This window comes from Odocoileus virginianus, chromosome 9 (assembly GCF_023699985.2).
Source record: "Odocoileus virginianus isolate 20LAN1187 ecotype Illinois chromosome 9, Ovbor_1.2, whole genome shotgun sequence".
Taxonomy (NCBI): Eukaryota; Metazoa; Chordata; class Mammalia; order Artiodactyla; family Cervidae; genus Odocoileus; species Odocoileus virginianus.
In genome coordinates, this window is record NC_069682.1 from 62,269,632 (window position 1) to 62,289,750 (window position 20,119).

The window sequence follows — 20,119 nt, forward strand, 5'->3', positions numbered from 1 at the left end:
GTCCCAGAGAGGAGGAAAACATCAGTGATAACTATTGAGCTCCTACCACGAGGGCGGCATTTATGCTTAGCGCTTTACACACACGGTTTTGTAAATCCTCACCAGGATCCCTGAAGGCAGCTATTTACTCCCACTTCTCAGATGAAGACCTTGAAGCTCAGCCTGGGGTAGACACTCGGACACGATCACACGGCCTGCGGCAGGCAGGTCTAACTAACTAGGTCTCCTGTGCCTCAGCCCAGGTTTTCCTCCTACCTCCCCCTCCCCTGCACCCACCCACCCCCACCTGCCTCCCTGACCTCGGCACCGCCCAGCTAGAAAAGTTGAAGAGTCCCTCTCGAGCGCGCTGGGTCTGGTCGATTGGTTTTCGTCTTTTTCCCACTGGAGAGCATTTCAGTTCCTGGAACCAGTAGTGTTATCCTTTGCAGGAACCGGGCCCCTGGGGTGGCTTCGTCCATCCCATCTCGCCCCCACTTGCGCTCTCGGGCGGGGAGAAGTTGCGGGTACCACTTTAAAAATCCCAGCCTGGGCAAAACTTTGATGATAAATCAAGCGGCAGATCCCTCCGCCGCCGCCGCCGCCTCCTCTGGGCGGGCGGGGGGAGCGGGAGGGAGGGGGTGCGGCGGCACGGCGCCGAGCGAAGTGGCCTTCCGCGGAAGGGAAGAGTCCCGCAGTCGGAGGCGGCCGGCTGGGCGTGCGCTCGCTTCCCGCAGCCGGGGCTGGGCCGGAGCCGGGCGGGGGCCGGAACCAGGGCCCGACCGGGTTCCGCGGGCGAAGGGGCAGCAACCGCAGCCGGGCAGCCAGGCCGCACCGGGCAGGGGCCGGAGGGCGCGAGGTCTGCGGTCTTCTGAGCCCCGATGTGAGGCGGCGGCGCCCCCTCCGGCCCGAGCGCGCACCATGGGGGCCCCGCTCGCCGTGGCGCTGGGCGCCCTCCACTACCTGGCACTTTTCCTGCAACTCGGCGGCGCCACGCGGCCCGCCGGCCACGCGCCTTGGGACAATCACATCTCCGGCCACGGTGAGTTGGGTCGCCGCCCCCGCGGACTTCCCCACCAAACCCCACCCTGGGCCGCGCGGCTCCAACTTGGTCGTCCTCGGGCTCGAACCCGCGCCACCGGTGGCGGGAGTCCGAGGGGGGGCGCCCCCTGCCGGGTCTGCGGACCGGCCCTGGCTCCCTGGCCACTCCTGCGGACGAGGGTGCACCTCGCGTGCCACCTCCATGCCACTCTCGCGGAGGGCTCGTTTCCCACCCTCTACACTCGCGCGGACACATACACCTCCATGACCAGCCACGGACACACAGCCACACTCGCTGCTTTCTCACACAACTCCTACCCTCACACACCTCCAGACACCTTCTTGGATCGCCCTCACTTCTGTGCCCACTACACACATAGCAGGTGCAGCCGGAGGGCTCACACCCTGCCAGCTGGCACCCCAGTGCACAACTCTTGTCTGCCCGCCTTCCTGCAGACACACTGGCAAAATACACACACTTGTGAATGCACTTTGCCCACCCACCCCTCTCTGCCCATCTGCCTTTCCCCTTTGTGGCTTTAACCTGGTAGCTGTCCTTGTCCCTTCCCTCTCTGCACTTGCCCCACTGGGAAAGGTCCTGGGGGGACAGACGAGCCCGCTTCTTGAGAACTGGTAGCCTGGACTGCAGCCACCCCATCAGGTGGGTAGCATCTTGGCTTGGTGGGAACCCCTCAAAGACGCTGGAATAGTTGGCATTGCTGCTTCCAGCCGGAGGCGTGGAAGGGGAAGAGGGAAGCCTGGAGCTTTTGTCTGCCTCTAGGGGTGGGCAGGAAGCCCCCTGCCATCCTTCTGTAGGGTCTCCTCTCATCCTCATCTTTGACCCCGGAGGACTCAAAGGTGGGACCTCTCAACTCAGCCTCCGTGGGAGCTGGGGAGCAAGTGAGCATTCCCAGCACTGGCTGCCAGAGTGTCAGAAGCTCCTTCCAGCCCCAGAGGAGCCCAAGTTGGCGGTAGAGTTGGATTGTCTGAGGCCGGCAGCTGCAGGGGCTCCCCCTGCCTCCGTGAAGTGGACTCCTTCTTGCATGAGGACCAGGGCATAGATGAAAATGGAGACGCTTCATCCATCCATCTCTTCCCTACAAGGGTTTCTGAGCTGGTAGGGGAGGCTGCAGCACCCATGCTAGGCAGTGTATGCCCAGGACTGGGGACGGGTTTGCACAAAGGGCAGAGAACTGGGTGATTTATTCTGATGGAAAAGAGTAAGGGCTGTGGTGGTAGGAGATCAGAGAAGGCTTTGCTGGGGCATGACGTGTGAGTTGGAATTGCTTGGGAGAGTAAGCCCTTCTCAGGGTCTCTGCTTTTGAGGAACTATGACTCCCTACACCCTTCTTCCTGACCAGGTTAAATAGTAACCGCTCTGTGTACCGTTTGCACACCTTTCTTATCCCTCATCTAATTTCTACCGACCTGGCTGGAGCAGTGGTAAAATAGGGGAAGGATTATTTTGATCTTTAGTATACAGATGGGAAACCAAGGCTCAGAGGTAAAGAGACTTGCCCAAGGTCACACAGTGAGTGAGTGAGTGGTTGAACCGAGACTGGCCGCAGAGTCCGTCGGGCAAAGACAGTGCTTTTTCCAGGACATTCATCTCCCTGTCAGGTTCCCTCCATTCAAGGGAAACTAGGGATTCCTCCTCCCGCTCCCCTCCTGGCTCTGCTCAGTTCCTTGGCACGGTTGGAACTCACACTAGGAGGGTGTTCCAAGGAAGGGCTTTCCTGAATTTTCGGTCCCGAGAGATACAAGGAGTGGTGCTCTGAGGTTTGCCATCATCCCATGCCTGGAGCTGTGGGTACAGACACAGACCCCCAGGCTGTGGGTGCCACTTTGTCATTCCTGAGGCCTCGAGGTGGCCCCCTCATCGGGAAGCAGGGTTCACCCCTGTGTGGCAGTCTCTGCCTGCCCCCTGGTGCCAGGCATGCTTAGGGCACAGCTCTGCCCCGCTGGCTGTATTGTCCCCATCGCACCCTGGGGTGGTCCAGCAAGGGCCCAGAGGAGGGGTTGGATGGGAAGGACACAGCTCTGGCTGCAGGGGAGCCTGGCTTCTCTCCCTGACCCACCGTGCAGTTCTGAGTCACCCCTCTAGGGCTCTTTCTGTCCCTCAAGAAGCGAAGAGGCTGGACCGCTCTGCAGGGTCCAGACTGCCGGCTCCCATCACTACCAGGTTCAAAGTCACAAAGTAGTTGATGCCAAGGAGCCCCCACCACTGCCCCTCTGCCGGGCCAGACGCCCAACACCACAGGAAGGGCTCAGAGCCACTCACTTAATCACAAAAAGAAACTGTTATTAATGATAGTGAGACGCGGTGGATAAGTGGGTCATGTCTAATAAGCCGTTTGTGTTCAGGAGGAGAATACCAATTTGATAAAAGCTGTGTGTGCTGAAAAAGCCCAGAAATTGCTGTTTAGCAGATTGGAGCCCGATCGTTCCATTATTTCTGGGCTCTGCGTGTCCTCAGCTGATTCAGGAAATGTGCCTGGCTTGGGGAAGTGTCTTTGTGCCTCGGGTCGGGGTGGGAAGCTGGAAGTGGGGGCTCCCGGGGAGGAGTCCATTGACCCCAACCGCTTGGTGGCTGCTCTCCAGCTCAGTTCCAGCCCAGCCCAGCCCAGTCCAGCCCAGCCACCAGGCTTTAGCCTTCCACCTGCTCGCCCTGGGCTTGTCACAGGGAAAGCCCACAGTCAGATGGGTCCGCAAGGACATCGGTCTCACTTCCCACCTCCCGGCTGCCTCCACTCAGCCTACTTCGCAGAGGGGTTTTTAAAGACATGAGAAGTGATGGGGAGGGAGTGGTTCCTGTCTTTTAGGGAGACAGCGGGAAACAGGAGGCGAGGGTGGTGATGGTCAGTATCTATGCTGATAGGTATTCAATGAATAGCAGCTAATTTGATTTTTTCTGATCAGATAGGGTTAGCTCATTGCCCTGAGCACAGCGCAGGTGGGAGGAAAGAGAGCTGGCATTTATGAACTTCCTCCGGTGTGGTAGGAGCTTCCAAACCCCTGACCAGTGTTTGCTCACTAAGGCTGACACCCAGCATAGGAGGAAACAAAGGTTACAGAGGGCCAGTGACTTGCTCAAGGTCACTGAGTCTGTACAGAGAGCTGGGAAGGCGAGCCTCCAATGAAAGTGCGTGTGGCAGTTCCAAACCTGCCTCCCCCAGCAATGGTGTCAGGCAGGCTTGGCCAGTCATGTGATGGAACTCCTTCCCCTGCCCTTTCCTACTCCAGGGACTGCCTTCCAGCTCCCCGGAGACCTGGGAAAGCAGTGGGTTCCACCAAGAGGAACCAGCAGCTCAGCAAGGTGATGAGATCTTGCTGAGGCCGTGTGCAAGTTAGAAGCAGGAAGCTGGATTAGACTTCTTCTCCAGGACTCTTCCTAGATCTTATTCACAGTAGGGGTCTGGAAGACAGGATCTTTTTAATTTTTTTGGCCGCACCACACACAGGATCTTAGTTCCCTGACCAGGGATCAAACACGGAGTCCTAACCACTGAACCACCAGAGAAGTCCTCAGGAGGCAGGATCTTTAATGAGGATCTTTGTGGATCTCCTGCGGTCCCGGCAACCAGGGAGTTTGTTAAAATACAGATCCATTGGCCAAAATGATTGTTGAGAGAACCCTGGAATCTGCATTTCAATAAGCTCTCCAGGCCTGGAGTCTTAGAGTCACTGCCGTAACTATTCACCCAACCTGATGAGACATGTACAGATGGGAAATTGCCTGGTGCCAGGGGCTGCTGGATTGCCAGCAAGGAAGAGTCCCGACTGGGATGGGTATGTGGGCCCTCAGAGGAGCCCAAGGAAGCCCTTCACTGCAGCAAACATCCATCCTCCCGCCCTCGCCCTGACACACACACACACACATACACACACACCCCTAGGCCAGCACCTTCAATTATTAATACACCCCAATGCAGACAAGGATCCTGGCTTGGCCGGGCCTTTGTCCATTGAGTGATTCCCTGTCCTGAGGTTTTCTCTGTTGCCAGGAGGGTGCAGCGGGATGCTGGGAGGGGGTGGGGGCCGCCAGGCCATTTGGCAAACAGCCCGTGCACTGAAAAATGACCCTGGCTTTCTTGCGTTCCTTCCCGAACTGTTGGTATCTCCCCATCAATAAGCTGGCTAGTTTGGTGGTTGGGAGATGGAGAAAATTGAGTGCTGTCTTCCGAAGGTTATGATGTTAAAAATGTGTTCGCCGTTGTCTCGGGTGTTGGTGATTATTCTATCAATTACGCCCGTAAACACTCCGCCCTGGGCTGAGGGTTTCCTGGCCTCCTGTGGGGAATTGGCCCTCGCAAGCAGTTTTCCCCAAGTCCTTCACACCAATTGCTTTTGACACTTTGCCTATCAGCGGCTCCCTCAGCCTTTTCCCCAAGCAAGGGGAGCCGCAGGCGGCCAGCAGGACTGGGAATTCAACTCGCTGCCTCTGTGACAGCAGGCCTGTTGGGGGAAGTCTTTTGGTGACAAGTAAGTGGGCAGGGCCCGGGGTGCGGGGAGAGTGGTCCCCTCCCACCTGCCAGTCATCGGGGCAGGAGATGGAGCACTTGGAATGAATGAATCACTGAGGCTCAGGCCAAGCCAGCAGGGCCTTTGGGACCATCTTCTACGCATTTCACAAAGGGGAAAACCAAGGTCTTGGCCAAGAGAGCGTGCGCCCAGATTGCCTGGGAGGTTAGTGCTTGGCTTGGGGATCCCCTGACCCACCTCTGTACAAAAAGAGAGTGAGGGGACTTCCCTGGTGGGCCAGTGGTTAAGATTCTGGGCTCCCAATGCAGAGGGCCTGAGTTCAGTCCCTGGTCAGGGAACTAGATCTCACTTGCTGCAACAAGAGTTTGTATGCCACAACCAAGGATTTGCATGCTGCAACCAAGTGTTCACATGCTGCAACTTGGACCTGGCACAGCCAAATAAATAAATACTTAAAAAAGAGAGAGAGTGAGAATTATACGGAAGCAAATGTATATTGTCAAGTCAGGGTTGTAAATGGCATTGTTTCATTTGATCCTTATAAGAAGCCTAAGGGGAGGGGACTTCCCCTGGCCCAATTGTGTTCATGAGGAACCTGAGATTCCATGAGGTTAAAAGGGCTTGCCCAAGGTCACGCACCTAGCAAGTATTGGAGCCCAGACGGGGCCCAAGTTTGCAATGCTCTTGTGTGCCAGAGAGGAGGGAGAGGCCCTTGGCCCCGTGGTGATCACCTCTACATTCCACACCTGAGCTGCGCAGCAGTGGACCTGGCCACCCCCAGACCAGAACCTGTCTTGGTGACTTTCTAGCTTGTGTCATAGGTTGAGAAAATCAGATGGGTAAGGAGAGTGGATACGTGGTGTGAACAATGACATCGGCACCCTTGAGAGGTAGGTGTCAGAAAGAAGGGAAGGGGGACGTGAAGCAAGCCCACCTCCTGGTGCTCAGCCATGACCTTGGACTTTAGGGACTGAACCAGTTGTTGAGGGCGTTATGGGAAGAGTGTCTCAGCCCCAAGGGAGTTTGGGGCCAGCTGGGCACATGGGGACTGGCATCTGGGCACTCTCACCACCCTCACTGTAATGACCGGAGCTCCATGGTGGGAGTGGGTCAGAGTCCCTCATGTCCTGGTACCCACCACACGCCCAGCCCAGGGAGAAGGCAGGAAGTGATGGAGAGGGTGGCAAGGAGGTAGAAGTCTAAGGTCTGAATGTAAACTTCTGTTCATGCCAAGTCAGTGTCATTTTAAACATTCACTTAATTTTAATTTCATAAGAAATCCATGTTATTAGTAGGAAAATCACAAAACCCAAACCCATTCCTCATCCTTACTGACCACGACATGGGCATCTAGGGTGAGTAAGGGTGATCTCCTCTTGCAGTGGGTAGACCCCCAGGCCTAGCCCCTTGGGGTGCATATGAGATGCTTCAGCCCTGAGGTTAACGGGGTCCCAGGATATAGCCTCTTCTCCTAGCCCCAGTAGGATTCTTCCAATGGAAAAAGGGGCCATGGTCTCGCTAGGGGGATAAATCCACTCCTTTACCGGCTGGTGACCCCAGGATCGCTCTGGTACCTGCTGCTGTGGAGAAGGGAGATGGGGCAGGGGGTGGGCAGAGGGGCTGCTGCTGCTCCAGGTCCCCCTGTCCACTGCTGTGTCCCCTCCCCTTCCTTGAAGCCCGCAGAGGACTCAGCTCAACCATCACCTTCTTCAAGAAGACCCCTCTCAGCAAGATTGGGTCCTACCTGAGAGATGGTTTTAGGCAGAACACAGACAAACCTCTTACATTTTAATAGTTATGCATTTATTTTAATGTGGATTGGAAAAATATAACCAGCACATCAAAACTGCGATTTCACAGATATGATTGCTTAGAATGAGCCTAACAGCGATATTAAAACATAGTGAGTTCATTTATAGAAAAGCATGATGGACTTAATAGTACAGGTGGTACACAGATGCATTCATGTGTGGGGGTCACCATACTTGGGGGGTGCTGGCCTGCAGGCCACCCCCTCCCACCTCATACTCCTATTCCTCACGCTGGGAACTGCTGGCCTAACAGGGGCTGCAAGATCATACATTCATTCCTTTCTTCATTCAACAAATATCTCAATAGTTGAGAACCTACCATGGAGCAGGCTCTTTTAGCCACTGGGGGTATACCAGTGAAGAAGACAGATAGGGCTCTTGCTCAGACAACTAAACTTGTAAAATATATGTAAGTGTAAGTTGTGATGAGTTAAGGAGCAGGAATGATGTTCAGCCTGGAGAAGGGCACCCCCTCCTGGAGAAGTGAAGGTACAAAGAGTGAGCTCCCCATCACAGGAGGTATGCAAGCTGGACCAGTTATTAGCTGGGGGTATCACAGAGGGGAAGCCTGTCTTCTTTCCCAAATAAGCAAAGACTGGTGACGTGGGCAGAAGCCAGAAGACAGTGGGTGTTAATGAGATGTGCCACCCAGCAGTTTAGTGGTGGGGCTGGGACAAGGGCTGAGTTGGGCAGGGCTCCCAACACTGAGGAGGCCCAGTCCCACACTGGGGACACGGTGGGGGTGGGGGCCTTCTCTGCTCCCAGTGTTAAGAGATTCCTTTATCATTTCCGCTCCCACTTAAAATGCCAGAATTGGGGAAGGGAGTCAAACCTGGGTTTTTATCCACCCTCCCTCTGCCTCCAGCTTCTGGGTGGCTTGGCAGGTCCTTGCCCCTCTCTGGGCCTCATTTTCCCACCTGAACAGCACCGAGTTCTAAGCTCTAAGCATCTGGAACACCTCCATCTGTATCCTCCCAAGTGCTGTCCTTCATCCTCCAATCAACAGGTGAGGATGGGGCCGATGGTGGCCTGGCATTCCATCTGGCACCTGGCGCTTAGCTCTCAGTGGCCTTGTGGGCTCTGAACCAAAACACCAGCCAGGGCTCACAGGGGATTTTCTCTGTGCCTGCCCTTTCCCCACCTCCTCTCATCCAGTCCTTGCCTGTTGTGTGCAGAGGGCACTCCCATTTTACAGACGAGGCCACTGAGGCTTGCAGGGGCGGGCGGTGATGCGACTTGCCTGAGGACACACAGATGTTGGATGGCTGAGCCGGGCTGGAGCCCAGCTTGCAGCTCTTAACCCGCTCATCTGTCCTCTGCTGGTTGCCAAGCCAGCTGGGCTTGTGGGCCAGTGTTTTGTTCCACAGCGCGCCCTGGATTCATGGGATTCTGTCAAGGCCCGTGATGCCAAAAGGCTGAGAAGGCCCATTCTGGCTGAAAGAGCCCAGGGCTGAGAGTCTAGGGTCCTGGATCCAAGTCTGGCATCATCAGTGGGGAGCGGTGGGAGTAGGGTCATGCCTGCCTGGATCCCACGGGGGCTGCTGTTTTTTGTCTGAGCCTGAGTCTGGAGTGAATGCTCAGGTATTTGCTCACATGTGACTGGAGGAGCTGTGGCAGTGGGGAGGAAGGGGCCTGGGTGGTCCTTGATCGGACTGGCCTAAGGGCCCAGGCAGGTGCCCTCTGCCTTTGCATCAGGTCCAGCCTCCCCAGCCCCTCCAGGCAGGTGCCCTTGGGATGTGAGGTGTGGAGGCTCTGGGAGCATCTGGAAGGTTAGAGCTGGAGCCGGCGGGGGGGCCTCACTCAAAGCCATCAATTAGGGGCCTGGCAGTGCCCGTCGGTGCCACATGCTCACCTGCTCCCCTTCCTCTGGATCTCTTTCTACGGGTTTGTCTGTCTGTCTCTCTTTTGATCTCTATCCGCATCTTTCCATCTCTCTCCATCTTTCTTTGTCCCTTTCCCTGTGTCTGCTCCATCTCCTTCCTCCCCCTTCTCATCTCTCCCACCTCAGTCTGCCCTTTCTCTCTGTCTCTCTGCACACACACACACACACACACACACACACGCACACACACGCACACACTCTCCTCTCTTCAGGTGACATCTCAGGCTTACACGTGCACGGATTCTCTGTATCACAGTGACACCCACACAGAGCAGGCACCCAGGAAATGCCGGCTGAATGAACAGAACGAATAAACGAGTGAATGACCACACGGGGAAGCTACAAGGGGCACTGGACCTGGTCTAGACTAATGGTTCCTAATTTTTTTGGAGGGCACGATCCTCTTGAGAATTGGACTGGTTGGTGAAAACTGGGTTGTTTCCTCAGGAAAATACCACGTGGCTTGGTCCAGTGTCAGGGGGGCTTGTTGAGGGCCCCCAAAGCCCACTTGTGGACCTCGGGGGAAGCAGCCTTCATGTCACGGGGCAGGAGGTGGGGGGTGACTGAGGTTCCAGGCTGGCCCCAGGACACAGGGCTGGTGTGAAGCACAGCCAGGCTCTGGAGTCCTTCCCCTACCCCCGGGGACTGTTCTGTGTTGTGACCTGAGGTGGCCTCGGAAGAAGCTTCATCCCTTTCCCCGGCAGCTCCTTGGTGAGTGTCCACAGGGGTGAGTTTAGGGAGACACAACGGAGGACATTCAGCCAAAGGTGAGAGCCCTGGAAGCAGGGCCGGTGGGCCAGGAAGGAGGGCGGTCTCAGGGGGATTCCCAGCGAGCGTGGTTGCTGTATCCTGGTGCAGTCAGGGAAGGCCTCCTGGGGGCGGTGGGCACCTTGTCTGCCTGCGTCCAGGGACCATCAGGGCTGAGAGGAGAATCTGGTGATCGGCAGGGAGCCCTGCCCAACTGTCTGGGTCTGGCAGGGGCTTCATTTGGAGGGGGCTGCTGGCATACCCAGAAAAGCAGGCCGTGGCTGGAGGTGCTGAGAATAGGCTGGGGAGGGTTGGTTTTGATCCCCAGGGCAGAGGCAGGCCTGGAGGATCTCTGGGTGGTGAAGGCGCAGGGCGTGGCTGGCCCTGCGGGTTGAAGTGGGGGCCTTAAATAGGCCTTGGAGGCTGGAGGGGCTAATGGAGGAGGAGAGGCTGTTTTTGGGGAGAGGGGCTGAGTTTCTGGGCTCATAGGATGCTGGGGCTGGTTTTTAAGTGCCCAGGGATTGACGGGAATATGGGCTTGAAAGGAGAGGGGAGCCGGGTGTCTGGTGTGTGTGCACGTGTGTGTGTGTGTGTGTGTGTGTGTGTGTGCGCGCGCGCGCGTGTAGAAGTACGCTGGCTTCCTTTCTTGAACACATGAGCTCCTTCCTCCTCAGAACCTTTTCCCAAGTGATTTTCTCCCCTTGGCAGGCTCTCTTCCTTCCCCTCCTGCCTTGCGGTTCTCTCTGCTTCACGGAGAGGCCTGTGACCTCCTGTCAGAGCCCCGTCACGGTCACCCTGGCAGGCACCCCAGATACCCATCAACACGCTCATCTTGCCCAGGAGGAAACGGGGGGTGGCTTAGATGTCGGGTGAACTCACACTGAGTTCAAAGCAAGGGTCAGAGCCCCAAACTTTGCTGTCCCTGGCCTGGCATGTTAAGGGTGTCTTTTGGGCTGAGGGGAATCTTAACTGCACCCTCCTTTCTCAGAAATCTCAGGCTTGGTTCCTGGCTGAGGGCAGGGAGGGAGAGAGCAGGAGGCAGGGTGTCTGTTTTGCTTTGTGAGGTTTTAAAAAAATCATTTCCGACCTTAGAGGCGGCAGCAATTACAGCTGGCTCGCTGGGGAGCTGTTTGCCGCCTGTCATCGGCCCCAGGAAAGGGTCCCTAATGGAGGCCCAGCGGCCAGAGCACATGGTGGTGGAAATAGTGCTCAAAGCAAAGCCACGCTAATGGTCTCGGGCAGGCAGACGAGAGGGAGGGGCGGACAGGCTGGCTGATGGCAGGGCTCTGGGGGCAGGGGCCCCGAGACTCAGCAGCTGGTCTCCTCATGTCCCCCAGAGACCGCAGCAGTGGTCACTGAACTCCACATAGGCACTGGATGCCCCCAACCCCATCCCAGCTCTGCTGCTTTCTATTAAATCCCCTCCCAGGCAGAGAGAACAGGAAGTGCAAAGGCCCTGGGGTAGGGCAGAAACCCTTCAGCTAGGGCTTATTTGCTTCTAGAATAGTCATTGGGCTTAAAAGTCTTCCCTAAAGGCCAGTCTTCCAGGTGAGGGAAAAGGAGGTGGAAGCCTTTGGGAGGCGGGGCTGGAGCAAGACCCCCGCCCCCCCAGAGAGGCAGCATGAATAGCAGCTGCTGGGACAGTGCTCTGTGCAGCCTGCCGTGTGCTAGACATTTCAGGTATGTGTGATCCCCTCGAGTCCCCACAATAGCCATTTTACAGATGAGGAAACTGGGGTTCGGAGTTTGGCTGACCTCTGGTAAGTACAGTTGGGTTTCGACTCCAGAGCCCACGTGCTTACTGCCGCAGTCTTGGATTTCTCAGACACAGTTGGGCAGTTAGGAGGGACTGGGGTGGGGGCAGGAACTGGGTCCCAGGGGGAGCTGGGTTTGACTGGGCCAGCGCCGGCGGAGAGGGGGTGGAGGAGGCAGCCGCATAGCCACTCTGCTCTCTGCCCCTGCCTTCTGGGCATCCCCAGAAGCTCTGCTCCGAAGCGTCCCTGGGCGCGCTGCCTCAGTCTCTCTCTGCACCTGGCTTTCAGGTGCCCCCATCTTGCCGCTCACTTGCTCTGTCCTGCATGGTCCCGGCCTCCCTCGCTCCACTCTGGGTGCTTCCAGACTTTTCTTTTCCCTTCTTGGTGGATCTGGGGAAGCTTCTCTCTGGGGCTCTGGGGTAACCTCTCATTCTATGGCTGATGGCAGCCTCCCTGTGCTTCCTCCATCCACACCCCCTGCAATCTGTGACAAGCATTGAGGATGGGTATGCACCTGGACTTTGAGCTCAGACCCCAGGGCTCAAATCCTGGCCCCACCTCCCCCACCAACCTCTCTGAGCCTCACTAGCCATCAGTGCAGTGGGTGGCTCACCCACCGGCTTTGCAGGATGTGCAGGTGAGCATGGAAAGAAATGGTACCTGCACAGCCATCAGCCTTCATCCCATCCCTGGCTCCCTGCACATCCCCACACTTGGTTTCTCCCTCCCAAGCCCTTTGATCCCCTGTGGCCTAGATGTGTGGGAAGAGGAGGCGGGAATTCCACTGGGGAAACCTGCTCAACTTCCACAATCCTGCAAGTGCCAGAACATTTCCACTCTCCTGAAATCTCCCCAGATTTGTAATTCCACGGCTGTCTCCTTCAATATGCGCCAGTGGCCTTGGGAGGCACCCTGCCCCCAGCCTGCCAGCCCTGCTTCGTGGGGGCTGCCTGGCAGGGGGCCTGGGCAAGTCCCCACCCTCTCTGTGCCTCAGTTTCTTCATCTGAAGAAGAGGAGGGTGACAGTGGCTGCTTCCCAGGTTGTGCTAGGGATTCTGTGAGATATTTCATTAAATAAACAACTCTATAAAAAGGAATGAAATCTGATAATATGCTACAATATGGACGAACCTCAAAAACATTATGCTTAGTGAAAAAAGCATGTCCCCGAAGACCACATATTCTATTATTCCGTTTATGTGAAATATCCAGAATAGGCAAATCCATAGAGACAGAAGGCAGATTGGTGGTTGCCAGGGTCTGGGGGAAGGGGGAGTGACTGCTTAGTCGGGGGATGAAAATGTTGTGGGGCTAAATAGACATGGTAGTCGCACAACTTGGTGACTATACTCAATGCCCTTGACTTGTACACTTTAAAATGATTAATTTTATGTGAATTTCACTTCAATTACCACTAAATAAATAAATAAAAAGGAAACATTTTTATAAGCACATACTTGGAGTCAGACACTCACTTTATAAAAATGCTAATGGATTTAATCCTTACAACAAGGGCATAGATGTAAACAATAGCTGATTCCCTTTGCTGTATACAGAAACTAACCACATTAGCAACTACAAGAAGAATTAATTTTAAAAAAACCTTACATCAGCCTCTGAAGTGGTTGTTATTGTTATCCCCATTTTACAGATGGGGAAACCGAGGCACATTAATTGTTAGTGGTTTGAATTGTTATTGGGTGGGCAATCAGCGGGGGCTGGGCAGGGACCCCACCTAGGTCAATGTGCTTGTGTGTCCCTAAAACTCAGCAGTGAGTGGATGTTGAGGCCCTACTGTGTCCAGAACACCGAAACAGGCTCTTCACCTGCACAGTTCATGTAATCCTCAAAATAAGCCTTTAACCAATGACACACATGGGAACTGAAGCCCAGAGAAGTGAAGCGACTTTCACAGTGTCACAAAGAGAGAAAGAGTGGAGCAAAAAGTGTTAGGGACGGGGGCTGGTGTGGCAATAATACAGGCTCTGGAGTTTCCTGGAACTTGGGTTCACATCCTTGCCCTACCATTTACTGGATCTGTGCCCTGTGATACACAGTTCTTTGTCCCCAAGTGTTAGATTTTTTTTATCTGTGAAAAACCATAAGATTGTTGTGAGGATTGTGGATCATGCCCTGCATTGGGCTTGGACTCATGGAAAGGGCTCTGTGGTATGGATGAAAAGGCATCTACATCTGTAAATCCTGGACTTCACCTGTCCCCAGTCCCTCTTTTTCCTCTGGGTCCTCTGCCCCTTTTCCCAGCACATCAGCCCTCCAATGCGCAGAGCATGGTCTGAAGAGCCTGAGGCTGCAGAGATGAAGGCAGCCTCCGATTGGATGGGATGGAGGTCCTTGACAAGGGGTTCGCCTCGTGCCGGAGAGTAAACAGCTCCCCACCAAGGGCAACATTTCTTTGATGTCTCCCGTTTCATCCAAAATGCATGAGTTCTGTATTCCATGCCATAATATATTCATGTTTGTTTTAATACAAAAGTAGTGTTCTTTTCCCATTTGTGGGGGCAGCAGAGGGATGGGAAGGAAACTGATGCCTCAGAAAGTCACTTCCAAAGCCTCAGTACAGTCAGAAGGGAGCCCTCCATTCATTTCTTTGGTCATTCATCCTACTAGCACGCATTCAGGCCTCCTCATTCCTGAAATTGATGTTAGTCCTCCCCACATACAAGACACAGGGAACCTTCTGGCAAATCAGACAGGATGCTGCCCCATATAGGTGAGTGGGAAAGCTTTCAGGTCTATGGGCCAGAGCGAACAAGATCTCAGAGGTGCCAACTAAAGATGAATCGTGGGACTGGGCCAGTGGCCAGGGCAGCCAGAGCCGGTGACAGTGGGGGAGGTGACCGCCCACTGATAGGCACACGTCAGCTGGACCTGCATCCCAAGCCCTTCTGATCAAGAAGAAAGTGTCTTCCTGGTGCCACTCTGAATTTAACACCTAACTCTCACCCATCTCCCCTGTTAATGAGAGGAAATAGGGACAGAGTCTCGTAGCCTTCAGCAGGCAACCTTCCCTGGCTAGAATTTACGAACGCTGTTTGGTTTTCATAGTGTTTATTTTTACTGTTACCCTCTCTTTATGGCAAGTGATGCTGATTTTCCATTTATGGCAGTAATAAAAGTCTCCTTTTAAGCAGAATTTATTTAAGTAAAAAAGAGAAAGATGCTTTGAAAATAAATATTAAGTAAATAATAGTGCAGGTGGTACAGGGATCCTGCAGAAATGGTAAAGTGGTCCCCAAAATGTTGGACTTGGAAAACTCTCTTTCCTATGCCCTTTCTGGTCCCTGAGCACCCCGGCTGTGCAAATCCCATCAGTGTTCAAGTCCAACCCTGTCCCATTTTCCCGGAAGCTTTCCTGTCCGAGGATGTGCGCCTCCATCCAGAGCTTCTGCATACACTTGTGTGCCTCACATCTCTGCAGGGCACTAGGATTCCTGGCTCTGTGAATGGTGCACACCCTGAACAACTGTACATGCCAACCCAGGCTCAGTCCCACCTCTAGTTACCCAGTCCCAACAATAGTTACTGGTCTGTGTGTTTGTAGCTCCTGCAGAATGTGTGCCCCTTGAGGATCAGGGCCTGGCCTGAGCATCTTTGGAAGCCCAGCGCAGGAACTGGCCCAGTGTAGACATCCGTGAACGCTGATCTCTCATTTCTTCTGCAGGGAGGACTTAAGTCCCTACCACATGCCCAGGCCCCCATCATCCCAAGAAGGCACACTCAGTTCCTCAAACTTTTGTACAAAATGCACTCCTTGTCACTTCTTTTTATTATTATTAACTTTGTTGGTTGCACCGGGTCTTAGTTGCAGCACTTGGGATCTTTTTATTGATGCATGTGAGATCTAGTCCCCGAGCAAGGATTGAACCCGGGCCCCCTGCATTGGGAGCATGAACTCTTAGCCACTGGACCACCAGGAAAGCGCCCTCCTCTTCACTTCTTGAGAAGAGGACACCTGTCCACTCCAAGATGAAACAGCCTCCATGACCTCGATCCCTCTTGCTGCGGGCCACCTGCCCAAGGTGGGGGCTGCCCAGGAGGAAACAGGGAACCCTTGGGTGTCCCCCCACCCTGGGCACATCCCCACCAGGCTTCTCATTCCCCGGAGGCTTTTTCATCCCACTTCTTTAGGTTTTCCTCTTATGGACATTTTACGTGCCCTGATTTCAGGAGCTCTGTGAGAGTCTCATGTGAGATGGAGCTTCCCAAACAACACTCCCTCCACAGTTCTTTTCCCTGTTCTGCCTCCCAGCTGGGAGTTCAGGAGGCTCTGGGCTTTTCTGACCCCATGTCACACACCCTTTCGGCTCCAGCACTCTGCTGAGCTGGTCACAGAGCAGGCTTTCTGGAAATGTCCCCCAGTGACTCTCACTTTCTAGAGCTGCAAGAGGAGAGTGGGTGAGAGAGGACTGAAGTTTGGGTTGGGAAATTCCACAGTCAGCCTTGGGATTGAAATCTGACTTTGCCTCCTTAGGCATGGAGCCTGAGTGGCTCCGTCTGTGAGCAGGGACTGATAGTAAATAGCATCAGTAAAGCATCTGCCTGCAATGTGGAAGACCTGGGTTCAATTCCTGGATCGGAAAGTTCCCCCAGAGAAAGAAATGGCAACCCACTCCAGTATTCTTGCCTGGAGAATCCCATGGACAGAGGAGCCTGACAGGCTATATAGTTCATGGGATCACAAGAGTCGGACATGACTTCGTGCTATCTTTCCTTTTTCTCTGGGAGGATGAAGTGGGGTCCTGTTTAGAGTGTCTGCCACATAGAGGGGTTCCCTTCAACACTGGGGCAGGGGACTGTCCCCAATGGCCCCCAGGTTCTCTGAGCCTCAGCTTCCCCGCTTGTAATAAAGAGACAGTGACCCCTGCCCAGCAGGTCGCTGTGAGGATTATTGGGAACACACAGCTCAACTTTCTGGCTCCTTGTGGGCCTCCAGTCAGAAGGTCACCCCGCAAGGTTGATGGCTCTGGTCCTTGGGCCTCAAGGGCAGGTGAGCTGTGGGCCCTTCTTGGAGCTTCAGCCTTTCTTTATTGCCCTGTTCACCCTTGGTCACACTTCACATGACAACTTGATGCGTCATCACGGAAAGCCTCCAGGTTGCCTGCCAGCTTGCTGGGAAGCCCCTTGGCTGAACCCAGTGGGCCAGACTGGGCTTGGGCATTGGTGGTATCGAGGACCAGTGGGAGGTGGGGTGGGTCTGTGGGGGCCCGACTCGGGACCTCCCTGGTTTCCTGTGTCCATACATCTGCACTTGTGGGTACTGTCCCCCCAGACTCTAATCTGGCACATAGCACATGCCCAGTAAATGTTGGGTGGGTGAATGACGGCATGAATGAATGGATGATGTCTCCATCTCGTTTTTTTCTTTCAAGTTTCTAACTTAAGTCTCTTAAGTTTTTGTCTAACCTTCCTTCATTCAGCACATGCCCAGCAGTACTGCCTGTGTGCCTCCTCTATCTTGGGCAATATGGAGCCCTGCCCTGGGGGAGCTTCCAGTTTGGGGGAGACACAGACACCCTGATAATACCTGCCATATAACACAGGTCAGTGGGGCAGTGAATGGAGGACTCAGAGACCATCAGGGGCACCAAGGAGGGCTTCTGCCCTAGCCCAGGGAGAGAGGGCATCTCCAGGCAGAGGGCCACTTATGAGTAGGGATTCCAGGAACCGTGCAAGGCTGTGCCCCGAGGGAGATACACACACATGGCCCAAGGGCAGGAGGGGCTGAACTGGGTTCTGGGCATGGCCAGAGCTAGAGGCTTCGGATGCTCAACCTGGGAGTCTGACTTTGACCCTGAGAGCTGGCAGTTTCTCAATGGGGCGTCCCAAGCATGAGTGCCTTTAGGAGCTCCCTGCTGATCCTCCAGGGCAGGGAGGATGGGATCCTTTCTCGGTCTTTAACCAGAGCTGCTGCAAGTATGTTTTGTGTGACAACAGACCTACTATGTGTCTGGCATCATTCTAGCTGGCAGGGTGCAGCAGTAAACAAAACAGACCAAAATCTCCTGCCTTTGAGTGGCTTACACCCTGGGTGGAAGAGGGACAGTACATGAGAGATGTTAAGTGAGAATATAATATATTAGTAAGCAGTAAGGAAAACTATGAGGGAGACGCGGACAGGGAAGCTACAACAGATGACATTTGAGCAAAGACGAAAGAAGTGAGAGGCCCCCATGGAAATGGGGGTAGAGGGAGCATTCTAGATACTAGTGCAGGGAAATTTTTGTTGATAAAAACCATGTGACAGAGCTGGGAAGCCACAGGAAGTGGGTTTGGTTTGTTTTTTTTTAAACATATTCATAATGTAAAATTTACCATTTCAACTATTTCTAAGTGTACAGTTCAGTGGCATCAAATATATTCAGATTACTGTGACCATCACCACTATCCACTTACGTGATTGTTTCATCATCCCAAAGTGAAACTCTATAGCCATTAAACAGTGACGTCCCCAGCCTGCCTCCCCCAGCTCCAACAGCCACCATTCTGCTTTCTGTCTCTATGAGTCCGACTACTCTAGAAATCTCATAGAAGTGGAATCATACAGTATTTATCTTTTTGTGACTGGCTTATTTCACTTAGCCTAATGTCCTCAGGGTTCTTCCATGTTGGAGCAGATGTCAGAATCTTCTTTTTTAAGACTATAATATTCCATTGTATGGAGGGACCACATCCTGCTTATACATTCATCACTGAAGGTTTTAAGCAAGCAGCGACTTGACTCGGTATTTCCCGGCAAGAAATTTCCCGGTTGGACCTGGGACAGAGATGACCTCGGGACCCCAGGGGCCACACTGGTTCTCTCTGCTCTGCCCCCTTTGTCTCTCTTTAGCTCCAGATCTGCCTTGGTTCCCCTGACAAGGAGCTGCCCCTGCTACCAGTCTCCCAGGGGAATATTAGCTCCAGCAAAGATTGATGGGTGGGCTGGGGGCCAGTCCCTGTAGCCTTCCTGGAAGAGACAGTCTTAGTCCAGTAACCTGGAGACTGGAAAGGCAGAAAGGGTTGTGCAGAGGGAGACCTGGGGCTGGACCAGAGTGTCTGGGATGAGGAACTTGGCCTTGGAGATGGAGGGACGTGGCTACTGGTCTAGGGTTGCCTTGGTCAACATGCCTCCTTGGGACCTGTGTGAATCCCCCTGGCTTGGCAGGGATGACTGTTGGGAGCAAATGAGGAAGGAGAGTACAGGCCTGATGGATGAGGGGTGTCATGGTCCAGGTGTGAGTGAAATACAAGTGTTGCCTCCACTGCATAATCTGATGAAGCTACAAGGAAGCATCTTTAAACATCTTCCTGGAGGTGGTAGGATTTTGAGCTAGAAACAGAGAAGGGAGTGCTTTTTCTTGAGCACCTACTATGTGCCAGGCATAAGGCATATGTTGCCTTGTGCAACTTTCTCTTTATCCTCTCATTCTTCCCTTTTTTCAGCTAAAGAAACTGAAGCTCAGAGAGGTAAAGGGGCTTGTCCAGGTTACACAGCTAGGGACTCAAGGAAACAGGATTCAGATCCATGCCAGAGGCCAAGTGCTAGATGTTTGTACTGAACCGGGCATGAAAGGTTAGGAAGGAGGTCAGGGTCCCGCTCTTTAAGGGCAGGTGAGATCTTCCAGATCATCTCCTGCCTTTTTCAGAAGCCAAACTCAGTGACTCCGGCTGTAGCCACAAGCTGTTTCCTGCAGATGATGCCCGATAACCAGGCCTGGGGTTAATTAATACATTGCTCCCCCAATTAAAAGCAGAAAGGAAGGAGATGTTGCCTTCAATCAAGCGCCTTTCTCCTTCTCCTGCAGAATCCTAATTTGTGGACAGTGGTTTTAATTGTCTTCCCAGTGAGCCCAGCCCTGCTCAGGGCCCTGGAGATGGAGAGAACAATCATATCCTTCTCAAACATCTATAATTATATCAGCCTCCCTGGCTGGGAGGAGTTATCTGAACAGGGAGGGGTGGGAGGAAGTCAAAGAGGAAAGAGGATTTGAACATCCCAAACTCAGCAAGGATGCTGATGTGGAGGTGGCGGAGGGGTCTGAGAGGCTAGAAGGAAGGAGGCAGCAGGGTGAGGGACTGGGAAGAGGGTTATAAGAGCATGGTCTAGAAGTTATGGGCTGCCACTCTGGAGTCCTCTAGAGCTGGGTTCATACATAACCACTGACTCTGGGGCCTTGGGCAAGTCACTTAACCCATCTGAGCCTCAGTTTCCCCATCTGAAAAATGGGGATGATAATGATCACACCTCCCCGCCCCCCCACCCCCCGCCGTAGCATCCTGATGGGAGCATGAGAAAAGGTGTGTAAAGAGCTTGGCAGAGGGCTTTGTTAGAGAAGATGATCTCTAACAAATATGGAATACTAACAAGCACTCCATATTTGTCAGAGATCATCATCGTCATCATCAAAATTAAGGTGGATCACCTTC

The 20,119-nt window shown here is 53.9% G+C and overlaps 1 protein-coding gene across 1 annotated transcript in view; it reads left to right on the plus strand.

The window, feature by feature from the left end:
- Positions 1 to 633: 633 nt before the first annotated feature.
- VSTM2L (V-set and transmembrane domain containing 2 like) overlaps positions 634 to 20,119 on the plus strand; it is a 38,172-nt gene continuing 18,686 nt past the window's right edge. The window contains exon 1 of the mRNA XM_020892119.2: positions 634 to 1,018. Within this exon, the coding sequence (XP_020747778.1) occupies positions 898 to 1,018 (121 nt within the window). The 5' untranslated portion in view covers positions 634 to 897. The remainder of the gene's footprint in view (positions 1,019 to 20,119) is intronic.